The sequence below is a fragment of the Sorex araneus genome, chromosome X, assembly GCF_027595985.1.
Source record: "Sorex araneus isolate mSorAra2 chromosome X, mSorAra2.pri, whole genome shotgun sequence".
Lineage (NCBI taxonomy): Eukaryota > Metazoa > Chordata > Mammalia > Eulipotyphla > Soricidae > Sorex > Sorex araneus.
This window is the reverse complement of record NC_073313.1, coordinates 361,082,248-361,102,283: the sequence shown is the minus strand read 5'-3', so window position 1 is coordinate 361,102,283 and position 20,036 is coordinate 361,082,248. Positions and strand designations below refer to the sequence as shown.

Here is a 20,036-nt window from a genome sequence, read left to right as displayed (position 1 = left end):
AGAGACTGAGCTTCATACCTGCCCCCCCACCATATCCTCACACCCCAGTTTCTCAGGTAAAGGCTCCGCCGGTTTGATTTCCCACACACTTCTCCACCCAAGCTCTCCCTAAGTTTTATTTGCTTTCAGCTAAGCCTCATTTAGTCCTAGAGCTATTTTTTATTTCAGTTCTCTTCGGGCACCAGGCCAAACACCCATTTGAGGCTGATAAAAAGCTTTGCTGTCGTAGGCACAGGAAGTTCTGTGAGGTGAAGGACCCTTCTGGATGGTTCTAAGACAAATCCCTTCCCTCTTGGCACTGACCCTAGGACAACCCACTGAGCCTGCAGTGTGAGAGACGCCAGCCCTCCTGCTGTAGAGCTTTGGTCAACCTGATCACTTCCTCGGTCCCTTTGCTCCTCTGTGACCTGCCGGGGAAGGTTCTCCTGGGCTCCCGAGGTCAGAACACTTTGCCTCCCGGTCAGCTGGTTTGGGGAGAACAGGAATCTGAAGCATGTCCCAGGCTCGCCCCCCACCCCCGGCATGTGGAGTCTGATTCTTCTTTCCAGGGGTCTGCTCTAGAGGTCTGGTGCTTCTGGTGCTTTCAACAATCGACCTAAGTGTCTGGTGGACTTGGATGGGCTTCAAATTTCCAGGAGACACGAAGCTGAATGTGTGTAATCCTTTAAGACCTGGGCCTGGGGGAGGCCGGGAGGCGCCGTCTGGGTTTCACATTTGAACAGAGGGGGCACCGCGAGGGATTTCAAGGAGGAAACTTTTTGGGGAATTCTGAGGGTGGGGCGGGGGCGCCCAGAGGAACTGCAGACACGGTGGTGCAAGTCCCAGCAGAACGCTGGAGGTCCCAGACCAGACCCCTCGGGGCCCCGCCCCAGGCGCCGCCTGTCCAGCCCACAAGCTGGTGCCTGGCCGGGCAGCTCCAGTCCCAGAACAGCTCCTGGAGTTTTCTTTGGCTGCCAGCGGCAGCGTCCCCTGGGCCCTGGCCCCCCTCTATCGCAGAGCAACTGGCTTCCATTACCCCTGACAGTTCCAGACCCACAGCCCCGCCCCCCGCAGCCCCCAGCCTGGCACCGTGCCATTCCCTTTTATGGCGAGGCCGAAGGCAGGCAGGAGCGGCGGGAGCAGGCGCTGTCGGGACTGGACACGGGGTGCTGGGGTCCCCACCTGGGCCCCTCTCCCAGATCCGCCCCTACCCTACTCTCTTCGCGTCTTTCTCCCCTGACCCGCCCTGCCGCGACCCCCTCGCGGGTCCCAGCCCTTCCTCCTCTTTCCTCCCTCACATCCGGGGGGTGATTTCCCACTTGGCCCAAGTCCCACGGTTGGGGTTTTGATTCCGGGAGGGGCCGCCCTACTTCCGACACCCACCCCCGGGGACGGGGTGGAGCCCGGGCAAGGGAGGCATGGGTCAGCGCCCAGGCGGGACGGTTCCCGCGGCACCCGGAGGCCCCGGCCTGGCGCTGTCCTGCACCGTCCCCCGCGTCCCACCCCGTCCCGGCCGTCCGAGTCCGGGAGGTCCGGACTGCGAGGGCGGGGCCCAAAGGAAGCACCTGGCTGGGTCGGGCCGGGAAGAGAGGATGGGCAACAGCACGGGGGGCAAGGCAGGAAGGAGGGGTGAGGTCGAGCCTCCCGCCCGGCCCCTTTGCCGCACCCATGTCCTGGCTTCTCCTCGGCTCCGGGGAGGCGGACACAGCTCGGCTTAACAGCGTCCCGGGCCGCGCCAGCTGCAGCCAGCTGCAGAGCGCCCAGCCCGCCGCACGCTCCAGCGAGGCTCCGCCCCCCGCGGCCTCCGGCCCCGCCCCCACCAAGTGTCCCGCCCCCGCAGGCCTCCGCGGGGAGCAGGCGAGACGGCCGGGCTAGAGGGGCCGCTCCGGACCCGTCGCGCGGCCGGAAGTGACTCGCTGGAGCCTGAGCTGGCGTTCCGCACTTCCGGCCCCGGCTTCCTCCCTCGAGCCGCTTCGCGAACGGCGTGGGAGCCCGGCCCGCTGATCAGGTGAGGGGCACGCCGGCGTCGCCCGGCGGCCAGCGCCGGGGGCCCGTCCCGGGGGCCTGGGCGAGGAGCGCGCCGCCGTCAGCCCCTCCTCTTCTCGCAGGATGATCACTGACGTGCAGCTCGCCATCTTCGCCAACATGCTGGGCGTGTCGCTCTTCCTGCTCGTCGTTCTCTACCACTACGTGGCCGTCAACAACCCCAAGAAGCAGGAGTGAAAGTGGCGCTGCCCCAGGTAACGGCCCCCCGCGAGGGGTGTCGCGCCAGGGGCTGCAGGCGTCGGGACTGCACACCGGAAGGGGGCGGGCCAGCGAGGACCGAGCCCAGCGCCGGACCCCTCCTCCGTGCGGAGCGGGGGGCACCCCGCGGTGTCCTAGCCCTGCCCCGGAAGCTGCGGCCGGCCCGGTCGGGTCGGGGCTGCCCCGGAGGGCAGTGACCGGGCGGGGAAAGGTTCGGGGGCGCCTTCCTGGAATAGGGCGTCGGCCCTCCGCAGCAGGCGGCACCCCCCTTGCCCCGTGGGGTGCTGAGGCTTTCGTCTAGGCGGAGTTTGGGGCGGAGGCGCAGAGTTCGAGAACTGCCGTGCTGGGAGGCTCGGGGCACCGGCCTGGGCTTGGCCACCCTAGACCGCAGACCCGTCTCGGAGGGAGAAACGGGGCGGGGGGCAGGGGGGTGGGTTGGAGCGACCCCTCCGCGGCGCAGTTCAGGTGGGAGTTGGCGCCTCGAGGGTTTTCCTTACCTCGGGTCTTTCCCCCTCTTTTCTAGGGCTCCAGGACATAGTCTGAGGCACGATGGAGGGTGCGAGGGTCCCCTCACACTTCACTTCATCCCTCCTACCCATCACCACATACAAAAAGCAACTACACCTGGATTTTTCCAAACAACTTTTATTTCCTCAAAGTCTTCCTTAACCCTATGGAATGAGAAGCTGCCACGTAGTAGGGCCCAGTATGGGGCTTCTTTCTTTTGTACTCCCCCCAATATAAAAATATATATATTTTTCTGTGGTCCCAAAATCTTGTGCTGTGGAGGGTGGGGAGGCGTGACAGGTCCCTGCTTTGACCTGTCTCAAGGTGATGCTCCGTGGTGCCTCGGAATGGTGTGGCTTCCTCCCAGGAGTCCGGCTGTCACGAGGCAGCGGAGGGAGGAGACTAGCATTGGCTCACTGAGGCCCGGTCTTGGGGCCAGAGCCCCGGTGTGAAGGTCAAGGCATCAAACCCGGGGAGAAAGAGTAAGTGGGGGAGACTTGGGAACAAAAGAAACCTCAGCTTGGCTCAAGGGCCCCCCACTGTAACAAGTCCGGGTAGGGTAGTCGGACAGACTACTGGGAAGAGGAGAAAAGGCAGGGGCAGAATGGGGCCGCGGGGGCCTGGCCCGAGGCAGCCTGCAACAGAGAAGAGAGAGGTGTCAGGGCCCTGAAAACCGGGTCCTGCTTCTGCTCTGTGAGTGAGGCCTGGGGCGGTGGGGTGGGGTAGAGCGGCACCCCAGGCCTTACACCCCTATCAGAAGTCTTTCTGTTGTCTCCTGAGGTTGAGACTGAGACCTTGATAGGGAAAACATCAGGCTACATTCTTAGTGAAAGTACATTTAGTCTTTGAGGTCAAGGGAGGAAGGAAATGACCCTGAGTGGCAGGAATGGGCAGGGTGGACAGAAGCAAGAGGTGGGGCAAGGGACTGAGTCCCGGGCTCACCCTGGTGCACAGAGGGGTCCCGGCTCCGGCTCACTGCACTCCTTGGTCTGGGAGATAGGGGATGTGGGGCCGGAAGAGCCTCTCATCCCTCTGCAAGTCGGCGGTGAGCCCCGGCCCAGCCTGGGCCTAGCCTGTGTGGACAGGAGTCGACTAAGAGGCTGGAGTCTTCCACGAGCTCTTGGCTTCAGGGGTACTTCTGGTTTGTGCACACACATGCGGTAAAGGGACTGACCCAGGTGCTGAGGCCCTGCCTGTGGGTGCTGTCCTAGCTGAGGGGAAACAGGAGCACAGGGAGCTCGGGGGTTCAGGCCGACAGTCCCAGGAGGCAAGAGGACCCAGCGTTGACCGTGCGAGAGGGGTCTGGGCACCGGGCCTCTGCCTCCGCTCCTGCCTATGCCAGGTGCCTCGCCCGGCCACCAGGGCGGGCTGGGTCAGGAGTGGGAGCGGAACTAGTCCTAGGAAGCAGCAACCAGACGTGTTACCTGGGGAATCCGGGACCCCTCCTGGCGGGAACTCTCCTCGGGCAGTTCTGGGCAGAAAAAGAGGAGATGCTAAGGGCAGGGCCGGCAAAGCCACGGCTGGCAGGCTGAGGTAGGGGCAGTCTGGCAGGGGTGCTGGGGGTAGAAGCAAGCAAGAGGCCTGGCTGCTGGGACGGGCACTGGGCGCGAGCAACTCTCTGGTGGGCGGGGTGCTCTGAAGCAGTGCTGGCCACCCCCCAGCTGCCCAGCCAACAGTGCCACCGGTGCTTATGCTGCAGTGGACAAGCCCTCGCGGGTTACCTGCAGTCGGGTCCTGATGCAGGGGATCCGAGGCCCCGCCCCTAGAAGGCCTTTCCCGATCACCATCACGGCTTCTGGCTTGTCCCCTGAAGACAGAAACGAGCAGCCAGCCCCTAGAGAGCAAAGGAAGCTGCTGACAGGGTGGGCCCCTGCAGTAGAGAGGAGGCCGGAAGTTCCTTGGGGCCGGGGTCTGGGCACCGCTGCTCTCCGGACCGGCTGGGTCGCTGCTGGGGCAGGGCAGAGCATGTAATAGATGTGCAGCTGCATCCCCGCCTCTCCCTGCTACCTGCTCTTTCTTCCCCAACTGTTCCCAAGGGCCCCGGTGGTGATCACCCCTGCCCTGCTCTAATGTGCTCCAGCTCTGCTCTGACGGGGGCAGGCTTCAGAGCGAACGAGAAGCAGCCAGGGCTCCAGTCAGCAGTCCCCCCAGCTCACATGCTGAGGGGGGCTGTGTGCAGGAAGTCATCTACCGTCCAGAAGTCACTCCCTCCAGAACTTAATAGGTGGGCCAGCAGCCTCAGTTTGAGTGGACAGGAGTGATCCGTGGCCCATAGTGATGGCCACTGGAAGCCGCTGGCCAGCTCCCAGAGGCAGGTGGGCAGGGGCCTCAGGTTTGTAAAAGTGAGCGATGCGAGGAGAGCGGGCTTAGAGCAGCGGGTCTCACCCAGAGGCCCGGCTTCCTGGCCAGGGCTGCGGCTGGGCATCAGGAGTGTCCAGGAAGACAGAATGTGCCTGGCCTGCAGTGGCCTGTGGGACATGCTCGTCAGGTTGGCAGTGCCAACGAGGGCGTTTCGCTGAGCTTAGGAGCCTGACCTGCTGGCCTGAGTGGAGGGGAGGGCGGGCGCGGGGGGGCACAGACCTGAGGCGCTGAGCGAGCTGGGCAGCAGGCAGGGGCCCACGCTGCGCGAGGAGGCCGGGCTGGGGTTGGGAGCTTGCGGTGCGGCCAGGCTGCTCGAGGTGGGGCGCTGAGTCAGCGGCTGCTGTCGCCGTCTCCTTTCCTGGCCGCGGGGGTCTGGGTGGATAGGACAGAAGCAGATGAGAGGAGGTGAGTGGGGGTCCAGTCACAACATCACCACCCCGCTGGCTCCCTGGGGTCAGTGTGCCCCTTTTCTTGCTCACACCAGCATCCTGAAGAAACGCTGGGACGGTTAGCAGGATCTGGAATGTTCTCCGTCGGCCCACATCCTGTTTTCCCTCTAGCCAGCTCAGCACCGGCTCGTCCTGCAGAGGAGCCGCTTAGTGAGGCCACTGTCGCCCTCATTCCTCTTCCCCCGGTGATCTCCAGTCAGAAACCTCCCTCTGTGAGCTCCCTCCTCGCCTTCTGTGCTGAACCAATTCTGACAACCTCTGCCTCCACCAGAATGTCTTCCCTCTCCCGTGCATGGCCACGACCCTTATTCTAGGATCTCAGAACATCCCGCTGGGCCCTAGAAGCTATTCTAGAAGGTCAGCCTGATTAAGAGCACTGTGGGGTTGGAGTCAAGAGGTTGAGTATAGCTTAGCAGGCGGGAGGCCTGGTTCAATCCCTAGCACTGCATGGACCCTGAGCGCCCTGAGCCCCCGGGCACAACCAGATGAAGCCCCAAAACAAAACAGATTTGGTTGGTGGATCCCCCCCGAGACCATGAGCTGCTTCACTGATCTCCTGGGGTGAGGGCCGGGGTTGGCCTCTATGGGGAAGCTGGTGGTTAGGGCTGTTGCTGAAAGGTGGGGTCCCCTGGGGCAGACCCGGGGTCCCTGGAACAGATCCGAAACGGGAGACTGACTTGAGGTGGGGCAGTTCACATCACAGCACCAGCACGTGCCAGTTACTCGAATGGCAATGAGCTGGGCCCTGTGCAAGCGAGCACAGCAGAGGCTCTCTGGCTGCCAATGCGGTGGTGCTGGCCTGGACAGCAGCCAGGGGTGACAGGGTGACGCTGGGAAGGACGATTGCTAGGAAGCAGGGTGAGGAGACAGGCAGAGCCTCAGGTGGGAGCGACTCTACTTTGGAGGCCTTGGCAGAACTGCTGGGTACCAATTAGAGTCTAAGATTAGCACCGAAGTCAAAACACCCAGACCCTTAGGGACCAGGAGGAACTGGCACAGCGATCCCCCAAGACAGCAAAAGTTAAGAGTCACAGCCTCTGTCAAAACACCCCGAGACTCAGACATAGCGTCCAGACCTGGCTGTTCTTGGGTCAAAGGGTGGGGGGCGCTGTCAGGAGGGGTCTGAGCGTGAGCAGAATGAGCCGCTGGAGAATGAAACCGGTTTTCAGGTGCTCTGAGAAAACACGAAGGTGTGTTGAAAGCAAGCACCGGGCAAGCCCCCTCCCCCGGCAGACGGGGAACAGCATGCAAGCCAGTGGGGACCTGGAACTTGGCATTTCTGGAAGAGACTGAGTGATCCTAAGAAGGGGGTGCAAACAGGCGTGTGCTCTGGAAGAGGGTGCAGAAGGCAGGATCCTGGGCAAGATGCAGGCGACTGCTGGCTCTGACGCCGGGGCCAGTGACAGGCTAGGCCAGGCCTGGTCAGGAGAGGCCCGAGTGGGGAAATGGAGAGTTACTTCAGGGCCAGGAGCCTGGGAACTGCGCTGTGCACGCGTGACCCTCTCTTGTTTTGACCTGGCCTACCTGCCCCCACTGAGAGCCAGGTCAAAGGGAGGAGTCCCAACCACCAGTTCCTGGTCCTCAGCTACAAAAGCAGCTGCTGGAGGCCGTGTGGGACAGTATCCTGGTGGCCTTGTCAGGTGGCACAGGTGGTGGGGGAGAGCCAGGTTGCCCTCAGCACTGTCAGGTCGAAAAGGTGGTCTGCATAGGTGGAACATCCTATGCCCTCCAGTAAGACACAGTTCTGTCCTATGCTCTGGATTGTGTCTTACCGGGGACAGGGCAGGCTTAAACCTCGCCTTTTCTCTAGGACGGCCCATACTGCTGGTCACTAAATGTCTGGCCCAGAGCTGGGGGTGAGAGCAGGAGGTGCTCCCAGTGTGTGATGTGCCACTTCTGGGTGGGGGGGGTCCGTGAGCCCCCATTCTGCAGTGGACCAGGGTGGCTCTCCCCAGAGTGGCCTGTCCAGTGGAGAGCAGCAGTCCCAGTGATCTGAGGCTTAAGTGTCAGATCACAGAGCGGCCGCCGGGCAGTAACTGAAGGCCCCTGCTTTTACACAGGTGTCTCCTTTTTATTTTGGTTTTGGGCCACATGCGCTTGTGCTCAGGGCTGACTCCTGTCACTGTGCTGAGGAATCACCCCTGAGGGGCCCGGGAGCCATATATGGTGCTGGGGTTGGCCCCGTGCAAGGAAGGCACCCTATCACCCTGCGGAGACGGAAGGGCTGGGAGTAGCTTTCAGTTACGGACACCTCTGGGACTAGGAGGAAGGTGCAATGGGAGACCCTGCCTGACCCTGGCACGAGTGGCACAGGCAGCAGGGAGGGCTGCCTCTCGTCCTCCTGGGGCTCCTCCCTCTCCACTGCCCAGAGTGCGGCCCCCTGCCGAGCCCTGAGGACAGCTGTGCAGCTTGTGGGCCTGGCGGGCAGGCTAGGGTGGACGCTCCCCCTGCAGCTCTCCCACCTCCTGTCCCACCCACCCCGAGTTTGCCACTTCTGACCACCTGAAATGTCCCACGAGGCACTGCAGGCGACGGAGCAGACAAGGTCCATGAACCTGACAGAAGCTTCTGGTCGGGCCACCAAAATAGTCCCTGCACATTTCCAGGTGGCTAGCCCAATCTCACTTTTGTTCTAGCCAAGAAACCTCAGCCACCCATTAAATGTGATCGTTTTGCTACATTTGTGGCAACTTTCTTAGAAATGGGCAATTGAAGCAATCTGTCATATCCCAGCCCTGGTTTTGGACTTGGAAAGTAGAGCTTTCTCATTGGATTGGTGGGGGAGGCGGCCTGTTCTTCCAGTTTGGGAAGACCCCCTGGGCCTGTGTGTGACCCTTTGTCAGGAGAAACACCTCAAGGCTGCCATGGAGGACAGAGCGGGCTGGACGAGAGCTTTCCCAGGCTCCCGCCCTGGAGTCCTACCAGGGGTGCGGAGAGACAAAGCAGCCACTGTCACCAGCAACTGTGGGGGGCAGTCAGCCCACCATCTCTCTCTGGTCCTCTTCTCTGTCTCAGGTGACCCGATTCCTGGCCCCGGCTGAAGAGACAGTTTCCCGGTTCATAACGAGTCTTGGAGCCAGTCTCTGGGGTGCCGAGACAAGCCTGAGTATGTCGGAATCGAAGTGCATTCAAGGGAGGGCCCACAGCTTCTCACTTGGGTTTTTACGTCCGGCTGTTGGGGTGACTCTCAGATCCACCTTGACGCCCCTTTCCGCAGGCTGGCTGGGTTTGGCCGCCCGAGCACTCTGGCAGCCCTGCATGGCTGAACTAGGGAATGCGCTCAACAGTCTGCCCGGCCCGGGGCCCCTCCCCTGGGGCCTGCAGCTGTGCCACTTCTCTGACCTCTCTGGACTCCCGTGGTGCCGCCCTCCTAAGCCACTGCCGACGCGCACTTCACACGCTGCTCTCCTGCGCAGCCCGATCTCGGCCATTCTCTAGCGCACAGTCGTTGCCATACAGACAGCGGCCCCTCCATCTCTGCGGGGGGCACCGGTCCCAGGATACCCAGGTCCACAGATGCTCAGGTTTCTTACTCGGGACGGTGTGCTATTTGCCCACGATCCACACTCAGGGCCCGTGTGCTTCACAGCATCTCAACTTACAGCACCTGATCCAGTGTAAATGCTAGACCAACCGCTGGGCCCTCCTGCGTGAGGACTGACAATGAGGAGAAAGGCCTGGACATGCTCAGGATGGACCAGCCCCCAGAGGCCACAGACTCCTCCTCGAGTCTGCCTGGTGGAATGGGAGCACGCGGAACCTGCAAAGGAGGCCCAGCTGATCCGTCATCTTGGCTGACCAGCCTCTGAGCACTTGCCCTCTGGGCCAGCTACTCGACTTGCACTTGGTCCTCCCCACCCAGCACCGCACCTCCAGCCCCCCGGCTGGCCGACCCTGTCCTCTCTGTTTCATTGCTTTTGGGGGAGGGGCCTCAGCCAGTAGTGCTCAGGGCTTACTCCTAGCGCATCGCTCCTGGCAGGGCTCAGGGGATCATATGGGGTGCCAGGGATCTAACACAAGTCAGCCACGTGCAGGGCAGAAGCGCTACCCGCTGTACTCACACTGTACCATCTCTTTGGCCACTCAAGCCATCTGCCACCAGCCCTTCTTTCAAACCATTTTGAACGGAACCGTCTTTGGCGGAGCTTGTTTATCTGACGGGCCCCCAGATCCCCTCCAAGCTTCAATGCTGTGTTTCCTGTCCAGTGTCCCTGTCCCTGTTGTCATTCAACCAGGAGTGCGTTGGTACTTGCTAAGCCCACTTCTCAGTTATTTGGAGAAGTAGAAGAAAAACAGACTCCATCCAGGTCTGTCAATAAAAGCTAAAATTCAGCACTGCAAGAGGTGGGGGCGGAGGGTCTCAGGAGGATGTTACTAGGATAGGATTACAGGCCAGGGAGACATACTGGAAATAAAGCAGTCGCCATGCATATACTGCTGGCTTGAATTCCTAGAACCACATATGGTCCCCTGAGCACCAGGTGTGGCCCAAACCCTCAGCCCCCAAATGAAAAGTGTTTGAAAACATGATTAAAAATAGTTTGAAAACCTGTTCCAATCAGACACTATGAAAGGCACTTTCCTGTGTCCCTTCTCTAGTTAGGGGAGGGGTTTATGGCATGACATTCAAGAGTTTTAAGAGGCTGACCAAAAAAAGACAAGACAAGAGAAAATACACTTGAACAGCAGGTTTGACTAAGAGTCAAGTAGGGACCAGAGCACCAGTACAGCGGGTAGGGCTAGCTGTGCACAGCTGCCCCAGGTTCAATCCCAGCACCTCACATGGTCCCCCGTGAGAGTGCAGAGCCAGAAGTAAACCCTGAGCACTGCTGGGCGTGCCCCCCCTCCACCAATGGTCAACAGTTCGGCAGTTGTGGCCAGTGTACCTTTAAGAAGTCTGTTTCTGCCACAGAAAATTGGAAATAGCCGCTATTCCAGGACGCTCGACAGGGGCAGGACACTGTTCACTTGTTCTGTTGTTGTTGCGTTTACACTCTCTTTCAAACCCAGTGTGAAAATGTTGTTTCCCACTGAAGACCAGTGTAAGGAGTGGGCCTCAGGGCTGAAGTGGAGGCCACACAGCGGGAGGACACCCTGCAGGCGAGCTCAGAGCTCACGCGGACCAACAGGTGGGCCGGCCCGAGACAGCAAAGCTCAGACAGCACTGGACTCTGGCACTGGACTCTGGCTTCTGCTCACGTCCGGCAGCTCCCCACACCCCTCCTGCCCAGGGAAGGCCCTGCGCAACCCTTCTCTTTCCCAAAAGGCCATCTGCCTCCTGGCGAACCCTGGGGGTGCTGGGGTGCACATGAGCGGCTGTGACTCACTTTTCTTCTGTGGAAACGGAGCCTGGAAGCCACCGTCTGAACAGGCCGTGAAGCCAGCAGCCAGGCCAGCCCTCGGGACCCTCGCATTGTCCATCCTCCTCCCGGCTCAGTGTGGCCCCACTCCTGCCAGGGTTCCCCCCCTGCACCCCAGCACGTGCCGCCACCACCACACAGCAGCGGGGGCTGCAGGAACAGCAGGGGCGCCGGAGAGCTGCCGATTGGGCTGGAAACTGCGTTTATTGACTGGCCTCTCGGTGCTTGGCCAGGCGAGTGTCTTCGAGCGTCACTTCCCCCAGCAATACCCCAGACAACCGAACACCTGCTGCAGGGGCGCCCGGCCTGGCTTACCTCTGACAGGGCCCAGCTCCCGCTGGCTGACCTTCTGGGTGCCGGAGCCCAGGCCTGGCAGCCCCGGGGGCCGGAGGCCATGGAAGGGAAAGCTGGGGGAGCTCTTCATCTGTGGGGAGTCCTGCTGGCTGCCGCCGGCACTGGTGCCGGTGCTGAAACTGCGTGTGCGGCTCAGGGTGTTCTCAGGGCCGGTGCCGGGCAACCCGCTGTAGAGAAGCAGCGCCACTAAGCCCTGGGTCCGGGCGGCGGGGCCCAGGTGGCTGCTCTGTACAGCTCCTTCTTGGGGGAAAGGGCACAGGGACCCACTTGAAGGAGGAGGAGGAGGAGGAGGAGGTGGCGGGGGTGAAATAGGAACCCAGTGTGGGCACAGCAGCAGGAGGGGGCGCTGGGAGCCCTAAGGGTGGTTCAACTGGGCACCTGCCCCAGACCAGCTGCTGGCCCTGGGAGCCCTGTCCCTGTGCCCCGGAAGCTGAGCAGCCCCTGGGGCTCACTGTGTGCAGGGCTCCAAGGCACGGGTGGGGGCCGCGGGCCGTACCTGGCGTTCTTGGGCGGCGTCCGGGCGCCTCTCTTCTTGGTGAGGCCCAGGCTCACGGTGCTGCTCAGGCCTCGGCTGCTGCGCACGTGCCTCAGCATCCAGGCCCGCAGGTTCGTGAGGCTGCTGTGCTCCGACAGCACGATGCGGGGCCATGGGTTGCACTCGGCCATGTCCAGAGCCGCGATGGCCATTGCACGACCCACCTGCGCGAGAGCCCAGCAGGGGCTCAGACGGCTGCTGCCTGGAGGCGAGCAGTCCCCCGCGAGGCGGGCTCTGCCTTGGTCCCTGGGCTCCCTCACTTGGGTTACGTATTCCCCCAAGTGGGTTTTGAGCTGGTCCCTAAACTGTTGCCCTTCGGGGGCCTCAGCCATCGTGCTGGGGCCGGTGTTTGTCCTCCCTGGCTCCTGGCAGGAATCCCCCAGGAGAAGGTGCCCGCCTCTGCTCTAAGCTGCAGCTCCTGCTCCGTGTGGTGCCCTTGACCCTGGGAGTCAGTGCCCACTGCTGAGAGGGTGCTTGGTTTTTGGTTTTGGGGTCACAACTGGCGATGCTAAGGGTTACTCCTGGCTCTGCACCCAGAATTATTCCTGGTGATGCTCAGGGGGATTTCCCGGCTCTGCACTCAGGAGTCACTCCTGGCTGTGCTTGGGGGACCATACTGGGTGCCAGGAATAAAACCCAGGCAGGCCACGTGCAAGGGAAACCCCCTACCCACCCTGAGGGGGTGCTTCTATCCACCCTGAGGGGGTGCGTCTGAGCCCAGGAGGGGCGGGGGTGTGGGGGTAGCCAAGGCCAGAGGCAGCTGACGCAGGCAGGCAGGCAGGGAGTTCCCTGTGGCGGGGCCCGGAGTGCCACGCAGCCTACAGAACCACGAGGGAGAGGCCCGGCTCCCGCTCCTGCAGACAGACCTGCTCAAAGAGCTCCACAGTGTATCTGGAGGGGAAGGCAGGCGGCGGCGGCGGGCTGGCACGGCCATTGTCGTGGCAGGCGGCAGGGATGCTGTTCACCGAGCGGCCGGTGTTGTAGTTGCATTCAAGTGTGTAGCTAAGACACAGAGACCGCGGTCAGTGTCCTGTCTGGATGGAAATGGAGCAGAGCCCTGGGGACAGGTTAGGGCGTTCTATGACGGTAAACCCTGAGGGGAGAAGTGGACTCAAGTAGCCAGTGCAGATCCCGAGCAGTGGCCGCCAATCTCCATCACCCGCCCAAGACGTCCCCGAAAGGCCGAGTCTGAGGCTAAGAGCACTCGGGAGAGCCTGTGGCCGGAGACGACTCCAGCTCCCCGGGAGCCACAGTCCTTGGGGGGTTCTATTGCAGCCACTGAGACCCAGTTTCCGCCCAACCTGTGGATTATCCCTGAGGCTTTGTGGATGGCAACCCGGCCGCTGCCCTCTTTGGACTGGCCGTCTCGGCGATCTCGGGCATACATGTTCTTCTCTGAAAAATTGCAGCCCTGGAAGTCAAAGTGGGCTGAGTTCAAGGAGATGAGCTTTGGATACAGCATATTTTCCACCTGTTCACCAGAGAGAAAAAGGGATTCAGAAGATGAGGCAGAGAGCAGGGCAAGGAGACAGCAAGCGGGGACCCAGGCGGAGCCCAGGTGGATGCCCTCCCTGCTCTGGGCTGCGGGCAGCGTGTCGGGGATGCTCTCCGGGTGTCTGACACTGTTCCCAGGTGCTGGAAGGCACCGTTCCACCTCATTTGAAGCTCGTGGCTTTGTTGGAGTCCCACCTTTCCCTTCTTCCCTGGCTTCCAACCCAGAGCAAGGGCTGATGCTCACAGCCCGGCCCTCTCTCAAGGGCGATGGGCGAGGGCATGACTCGCCCCAGCTTGAGGCGGCACGTCGCCCTCCTTCTGCCGGCCCCCGGACCTTCCTCTCCTCACGTGCCTGCGCCCCCACTCCCGTGTCACTCTTTGGACCCCTACCTGGGTGCTCTCGTCGCTGAAGCTGTTTCCGTACATAAAGCAGCCCCTCTTGGAAGCATGTCCGTGCAGGTCGACGTAGTAGGCGACCCCACTCTCTTTGGGGGGGATGTCGTCGGGGGCTGGGTGCTGACTCTCGGTGCCCTGCTGGGACACGATCCACATGCTGCTGGGCTTCTGTTCGGCGAGCGCGGGCGGTGGCCAGGCCTCGGCGTTCTCCCCGCTGGGGGCGCTGTCCAGGTGCGCTTCGCTTGGCAGAGTGCTGCTGGCTTTCTCCAGGTCGACGGGGGGAGCGCTGGGAGGGAGGTGGGGACTCTGCTGGTGCTCAGGGGCGTTCTGGGCATTGAGACGCGAGTGCACGTGGTGGTAGAGGAGCACCGCTTTGGCCCCATAGATGGCGGGGTGCAGGACCGCGTCAGGCTTCAGGTACTGGCGGTTCAGATTCACCCCCCGCGAGTCTGTGCTGGAGGAGAATGGGAATGCAGAAAGCAAGAGGCTAGGGTTGCATTAGGGGAGGAGGAAGTGAGGCCGGCCCCTCCCTTGGTCTGTTGCCAACCACCGGCACTAAGGCGAGCCCCCGCCACCCTCCAGGAGTCCCTCTGGAGACAGTCGCCCGCTGGACCGTGGGGCTTTACCGGGGCAGCAAAACTGGGGAGGCGTCTTACCGGTAGTGGCCACGGACCACACCATCGGGGTTCAACATGGGAATCAGCTTAAAGACAAACAGGCGACGCAGGGTTTGGGCCCGGGGGTCATCAGGCCGAAGGATGAAGTCCAGAAAGCCATTGAAGACAAAGCTGGACGGGGTCTCCCCAGGGTGAACCCTGCTGCTTAGGAAGAAGACCTGAGGCGGAGAGGAAAGCAGGCGTCAGCGCCGCCTCGCAGGAGCCCCTGCTTTCCAGCTGGCCGGTCTGACCCAGGACACGCACGCCCAGGTGCCCGGGGCTGCTCCGTGACCCCACTTACCCTTTTGCCTGTGAAACAGTAAGGTCTGGGCGTGCTGGTGTCGGGGAAGAGCAGCTCCAGGCGTGGCTCTCGGTCCTCGCGAAGCCCGTGGCAGGAGCTGATGGTCAGCAGGTCCACACGCAGCCCATCCAGCGAGTAGCACAGCGTCTCCCGATGGTAATAGATGGTATCCAGAGGGCTGCGTGGATGCAAACCATCCCGTTAGGGAAAGACCCTCCAGGGCAAGCAAGAGGTGGGCGTCAGCGGCAGCCCCGTTGGTCTCGACCACAAGGCTGGGCAGCCCGGCCAGCGTGCAGAGCCCCGGGCAGGATGACGGAGGGCGGCTCCCCCGTTTATGGCTCCCTAGCATGGGTCACTGACGCAACAGAGAAAAGGGCGCGCTGAGCAGTGCTGGCGGGGGAGCTGCGCGCAGGACGGGACGGCACTGCAACGGGGCAGGTGGATGAGTGCAGGGAAAGTGAGGGAAGCTGACGTCACGGTCACACAGAAACACGTCTGCCAGAGTCCCAGGACCCCGTATCCTGGCAGGAGAGAAGTGCTGAGGCTGGGCCTGGGGCCCTGGGGGCTGGCTCTGGAAATGGCAGGTGGTCAGTGTGGTCCAGGACGGTGTGGCAGGAGGAAGGACGGGGGTGGCACCTGCTATGGGTGGGGTGGTTTTCCAGGAAGCGCTGGTCTAGTTGGTTCAGCAGATCCTGGCAGTCGCTGTAGGAGAAGGGGTAGCAGAAGGCGAAGAAGGTGGTGGCCCCACGGCCTTCTAGGAAACGGTGAACAAAGGATAACACAAACTGCGTCTCTGTCATCTGAGGAGCAGAGGAGGGAGGGGCAACAGGCCATGGGGGTGAGAACTAAGGTCCGGCCGTGAGCACCGGAGCTGACCTGACACCCTCAGCGTCCGCGCCAGCTATCCTCCCTCTGCCCCTCCACACCCAGCGGGCGCTGCCCCCACCCTGACACCCTGCCCCAGGGCACACGCCTCGGCCTCTCCCTCCGGGGCAAAAGTGCCCAGGCCCGCGTTTGCTCCTCTCGAAGAACTCACCTCAAAGGTGGGCCGGTCTCGGACCCGTTCCCAGCGCGGCCGGGTCGGCACTGTGCGCACAAACGGGGCCATGCCCTGGGAATACAGCTTGCTCTGCTTGTTCATGTTCATGATGTTGATCTTGATGAGTTTCCCTGGCGTTCCTCCCCGGACGCTGAAGTAGAACCAGGACCTGCGGACGCAGGAACAGGAGGAGGGGAGCGAGGAGCGGGAGGGCGGGAGGCAGGGGTGAACCCCACAGAAGAGGACGACCTGGGGGAGGGGTCAGTCCTCCTGCCCGCCCCCCCATTACCTGTTCCCATTCTCAAACTCCGTCTCCGCACAGTCGGGCCGGGTCCACACGTTGAACTCGTAGTCGGGGGAGCTAAGGCTGCTGGCGGGAGCTGCCACCCCGCCTGCCGCTCCTTCCCCATCGCTGGACACAGACTCCACCTTCTCCACATGCGCGAGGTTCCCCGAATCAAAGCGAGAGCTGAACAGCAGTCCCCCACAGCGCAGCTCCATGACGGGGCCGGGGACGCATCCTCCTGCCCCGCTCTGGCCCTGAGAGCTGGAGAAACGGGACCAGCATGAAGACAAGCTTTGGATAAATGAGGGCTACTCGAGGCCGGGGGGGGGGGGGGGGGGAGGGAGGGAAGGGGTGTGCCTGTCCTAAGAGGCAAGAGGTTCTGTCCCTCTTAGAGGAGGCTAAAATAGGCGTCCAGACAAGACGGGATCAGTAGAGTTCCCACACTGGGGGTGGGGACACACTGGGGGTGGGGATAATTAATAAATGTTACACCGTAACCTGAAAAGGCCATTTCACTCTCGAGTGGTTATTACAAGCTTAAGTACTCCACGGCATCATGGTGTGGAGAAATGCAGCCTGCAATTCTAAGTTGCGTACCCCCCACCTAGCCAGTGCGTGTCCATCCTCACAGGTGGGCCATGCTGCATCTCTGGTCCCTGGCCTGACCCCTCGCCCCACCCCATCCAGGGCAGAACAGAAAGACCCCAGTGCCCGTTCCTCCCTCCCCTGGCATGCGCGCCTGCTCTCCTGAGCCCGGAGGGGCTGGTTCTTCCCTCTCCGCTACTACCTACGCCTCCTCGGGAAGAACAAGAGGTAAGCGTGGCCTCTGCCAGGCCGAGGGAAACGGAACCAAAGCCACCTGCTCACCTAAATAAAGACGGCCGCTCAGTTCCAGCTAGGGCAAGGGTCTTCATCCAAGCCCACCCCTGGCCTGTAGGCCCCGGGGCCCCGGAAAACGCTACTCTAGTAGCTGAGGAAGGGGTGCTCTAAGCGCCCCGGGGAAAGTGGCTGGCGGAGTTCCACTGGGGGCGGCCGTGGGGCTTCTCGACCCTCCACTCCGAAGGCCCCTCCATCGGCCCGGGGCAGGGGGGAAATCTGGAGGTACGGGGAGGGGTCGAGGCTAACTCACAGTGGGCGCAGAGGAGGAGGAAGGCGGGGCCCCGGGTCCGAGGGGCAGCTACGGGGGTCGGGGTGCGGGGTAGAGGGGGGAGCGGCTGCGGCAGGGGGAAGGGGCGCCGGGGCTGGGGGCGGGAAGGTCCGGCCGGGCCCGGCAAGGGGCGGGATGGGGGTTCGGGGGGCTCGGGGCTGAAAGGGGCTGAGAAGGGGGCGGGGCCGGCGGGGCCCCGCACTCCACGCAGAGCCCCTCACCTCTCTCCGGGCCGGCGATCCCGCTCCCTCTCCCGCTAGCGAGGCGCCACCTCGGGCCCCGGCACCTGGGCCCTCCACCCAGGACCCAAACAAAACCCGAGCGCCGCGGCGCCGGGACCCCGCTCTGCCAGGAGACAAGAAGGCCCGCGCCGATTGGCCGCGGCGCCGGCCGGCGACCCGCCCAGTAAGGCGCGCTGCCATTGGCCAGCGCGCGGGGGCGGCCGCGCGCCCGAGCAGGTAGCGGGGCGCGAGCGGGCGCGGGGGGCTCGGCCGGCGGGCGCGGCGGGCGCGGCGGGCATGGCGGGAGGGGGTCCGCCCGCGTCTCCCGGAGCAGACGGTTAACGGCCTAGCAACCTCCGCGCCTGGAGAGGGCCAAGCGCCGCCGACAGAGGGAACTGGGAAAAGACGCACCTGAGAAATAAAAGGGCCACACGAGTGCGAAGGCCGTCAGTGGCTCCGGCGACCCCCCGAGCAACCCTAAACACCCACCCACTCCGGAGACCATCCCCCCGGTTTCAGAACGGACGCGTCCCGCGAGGGGCAAAAACCGAGTGGAGGATGCGGGCATCGATCCCGCTACCTCTCGCATGCTAAGCGAGCGCTCTACCATTTGAGCTAATCCCCCAGCTGCGAGCGAGTCCCTTCCCTTTGCCTTACAGGCTGTTTCGGGTTGTCCGCTGACCACGAAGAGCGACGCGACTCGGGGCATGTAGCGATCACTGCGGCCGGGGGCGACAGGTTTTAAAGCAGGCGTATAATCATTCATTACACACGAGCGACAGTTTAAAAAAAAAAAACACATTTAAAACTCACTCTTGCGGCTCCCCTCTCGACCCCTCAGTACATACCTGCTTCACTCAACATCTGCAGCGCTCATGGCAAATTCACAGGCAGCGCCTGGGTAAAGAAGTCTCCCGGCCGGGAAGCGTAATTCAGCGACGGGCTAAAAAGGTTGTACGAAGTCCTTCGAGCCGGAATCGAACCAGCGACCTAAGGATTGCCACGGCTCAACCACTACAGTCCTCCGCTCTACCAACTGAGCTATCGAAGGCCCCGCTGCTGCCGGTGGCTACCGATGCCCTTCTAAAGCTTCCAGACGCCGGGCTGCGCGCGCTCGAGGCACCGGGTACTCGGCCCCCACCTCCTAGAGGCGCGCCCCTGCCCAGCCCCTGCAGACCGCGCTGGACAAAGGAGACCGGCGAGGAAGTGCGAGCCAAGGACCCGCCGCCCGACCCCGGACGAAGAGAACACGGGCACCACCGTCGGTCGCCCCGCGTCTCCCTGCTCTTCGCTAAAACCTGTAGAAGCGCCCCCGGCCGACCCCCGCGCCCGCGCCCCGGGGTCCGTCGGGCTGGTGGGGGGGTGCTCGGAGCGCCTGCGCCCCGCACACACGCCGCGCTCTGCAGCGAGCCGGCTGCAAGGCCCCCTTGCAAAGCCCGCGGCTTCCTTTCGCCCTCTCTGCGCCGCCGCCCCCCGGGTTTTTTGGGGGGCGCCAACGAAAGCCCACCCCCGGGCTGACGGAGGGCATGCCGTTCGCCGCCGGGCCCGCGGGTGTCGGGGATCGCTCCGTCCCGACCCGCGCCGGAGAGATGCCCAGCGCCGGGCTGCAGGCGGCGAGGCGGGCAGCCCCGGCGGCGCCCGCTGCCCACCCGCGCGCCCCTGCCGGCCCCTGCCCCGCCCACACCTCGGCCTCTTTCCGGGCGCCCGGGGCGTCCGCCCGCGCGGGGTTCGGGCCCGAACGGGCAGCGGCGGGCCGAGGGTGCGTGTAGGGGTGCGCGGAGGAGGGACCCGCGTCCCTCTCCAGCTCGGGCCGGCTCCCTGCGCCTCCTGCAGGGCACGCGGGCACGGGCCCGGCGCCGTCCGGGCAGCACCGGCCGGTACCGAGCTGGGTACCGAGCTCCCGGCTCCCCGCAGCACCAGCTTTCACGCAGGCACCTCGGCCAAGCGCGGGCGGCGAACGCGGCTTGGACTTGGCTGTGCGGGTGCAGATGCGCCCTTGGCCGGGGCCCGCTCTCCTCCGGGCCGCCGAGCTCGCCCCTCTGCCTGGCCTCTCGCTCCCAGCTGCGCGGCAGCAGTGTTAGAATTCAGTCCCGTTGCTTTTTGTTTAACTGAGTAATACAATGAACTGGTTGTTGTTGTGTTGTTGTTGTTGTTGTTGTTTTTTAGTGGGGACGATTGCGGGGCATTGTACACATTCGAATGTGCAAATGTCACCTCTCCAGTTTGGAACTTTCAGACTATCCCTCCCCGCCCCCCCACCCCCATGTCGCATACCTTTTGTTCACTCACCCCTACCCACCCCCACGCCAACCTTTCAGAGACAATCGTCAATTCTCTGCTTTCTGTCTTTGTCTCTTCCGGAAATTTGAAATACATGGCCTTTTGTCCATTTCTTTCATTATGGTGTTTTTGAGACCCGTTCAAACTGTAGCCACTATCAGCACTCAGTTCCTTTTGAAGGATGAATAATATTCCGCGGTATGGATCTGCCACTTCGTTTATGCACTAATGTTGGACATTTGCGCAGCTCCCACTTGTGGCGCTGTCTGATCGTTGTGCCTGAGTGTCCGTGTGGATAGAAGTTTTCTCTTAGAGACACACTTCAGAGTGGAATTGCTGGCTCAGATGATAATGATATGGCTATTAGCTCTTTAAGGAACTGCCACACTTTCCTTCTGAGATGGAGGCATTTTAAGTTATCCTTTAA

General features: G+C 62.7%; 2 protein-coding genes and 2 non-coding genes across 11 annotated transcripts; 1 reads left to right on the top strand and 3 right to left on the bottom strand.

Moving 5' to 3' along the window:
- Window positions 1-1,830: 1,830 nt before the first annotated feature.
- Window positions 1,831-2,981, top strand: OST4 (oligosaccharyltransferase complex subunit 4, non-catalytic). 2 transcript variants are annotated; one of them, XM_055122654.1, is made up of 3 exons: window positions 1,831-1,987; window positions 2,088-2,219; window positions 2,747-2,981. In XM_055122654.1, exon 2 carries the CDS (start codon window positions 2,089-2,091, stop codon window positions 2,200-2,202), a length of 114 nt encoding a protein of 37 aa, XP_054978629.1. In that variant the 5' UTR covers window positions 1,831-1,987; window position 2,088; the 3' UTR covers window positions 2,203-2,219; window positions 2,747-2,981. The 2 variants fall into 2 exon arrangements, with proteins under 2 accessions (XP_054978629.1, XP_054978630.1); XM_055122655.1 differs by having other exon boundaries at window positions 1,840-1,987; window positions 2,070-2,219.
- Window positions 2,982-3,226: 245 nt separating this feature from the next.
- Window positions 3,227-18,379, bottom strand: AGBL5 (AGBL carboxypeptidase 5). 7 transcript variants are annotated; one of them, XM_055122634.1, is made up of 17 exons: window positions 18,178-18,379; window positions 15,965-16,222; window positions 15,673-15,844; window positions 15,273-15,436; window positions 14,637-14,814; window positions 14,336-14,514; window positions 13,674-14,133; window positions 13,091-13,260; window positions 12,656-12,791; window positions 11,751-11,953; window positions 11,216-11,421; window positions 5,571-5,672; window positions 5,311-5,463; window positions 4,452-4,675; window positions 4,155-4,201; window positions 3,673-3,803; window positions 3,227-3,365 (listed from the first exon to the last, which is right to left on the bottom strand). In XM_055122634.1, exons 2-16 carry the CDS (start codon window positions 16,174-16,176, stop codon window positions 3,755-3,757), a joined length of 2,655 nt encoding a protein of 884 aa, XP_054978609.1. In that variant the 5' UTR covers window positions 16,177-16,222; window positions 18,178-18,379; the 3' UTR covers window positions 3,227-3,365; window positions 3,673-3,754. The 7 variants fall into 7 exon arrangements, with proteins under 7 accessions (XP_054978609.1, XP_054978608.1, XP_054978606.1 ...); XM_055122633.1 differs by lacking the exon at window positions 18,178-18,379 and adding an exon at window positions 17,330-17,468; XM_055122631.1 differs by lacking the exon at window positions 18,178-18,379 and adding an exon at window positions 16,829-17,305.
- On the bottom strand, window positions 17,882-17,954 carry TRNAA-AGC (transfer RNA alanine (anticodon AGC)). Its single transcript has one exon. It is a non-coding gene; the product is annotated as a tRNA-Ala (tRNA).
- Window positions 18,292-18,380, bottom strand: TRNAY-GUA (transfer RNA tyrosine (anticodon GUA)). Its single transcript is given in 2 exon segments — window positions 18,292-18,327; window positions 18,344-18,380. It is a non-coding gene; the product is annotated as a tRNA-Tyr (tRNA).
- Window positions 18,381-20,036: the final 1,656 nt, after the last annotated feature.

Bases quoted from the DNA above. Each gene is read 5' to 3' on its own strand.
- AGBL5 (XM_055122631.1), bottom strand. From the start codon at position 16,875: ATGAAGACCCTTGCCCTAGCTGGAACTGAGCGGCCGTCTTTATTTAG. The intron at 14,815-15,272 runs GTGCCACCCCCG...GCATCCACGCAG, and splicing joins AACCACCCCACCCATAGCAG to CCCTCTGGATACCATCTATT. The intron at 14,134-14,335 runs GTAAGACGCCTC...ATTCTCCTCCAG, and splicing joins GTGGTCCGTGGCCACTACCG to CACAGACTCGCGGGGGGTGA.
- OST4 (XM_055122654.1), top strand. From the start codon at position 2,089: ATGATCACTGACGTGCAGCTCGCCATCTTCGCCAACATGCTGGGCGTG.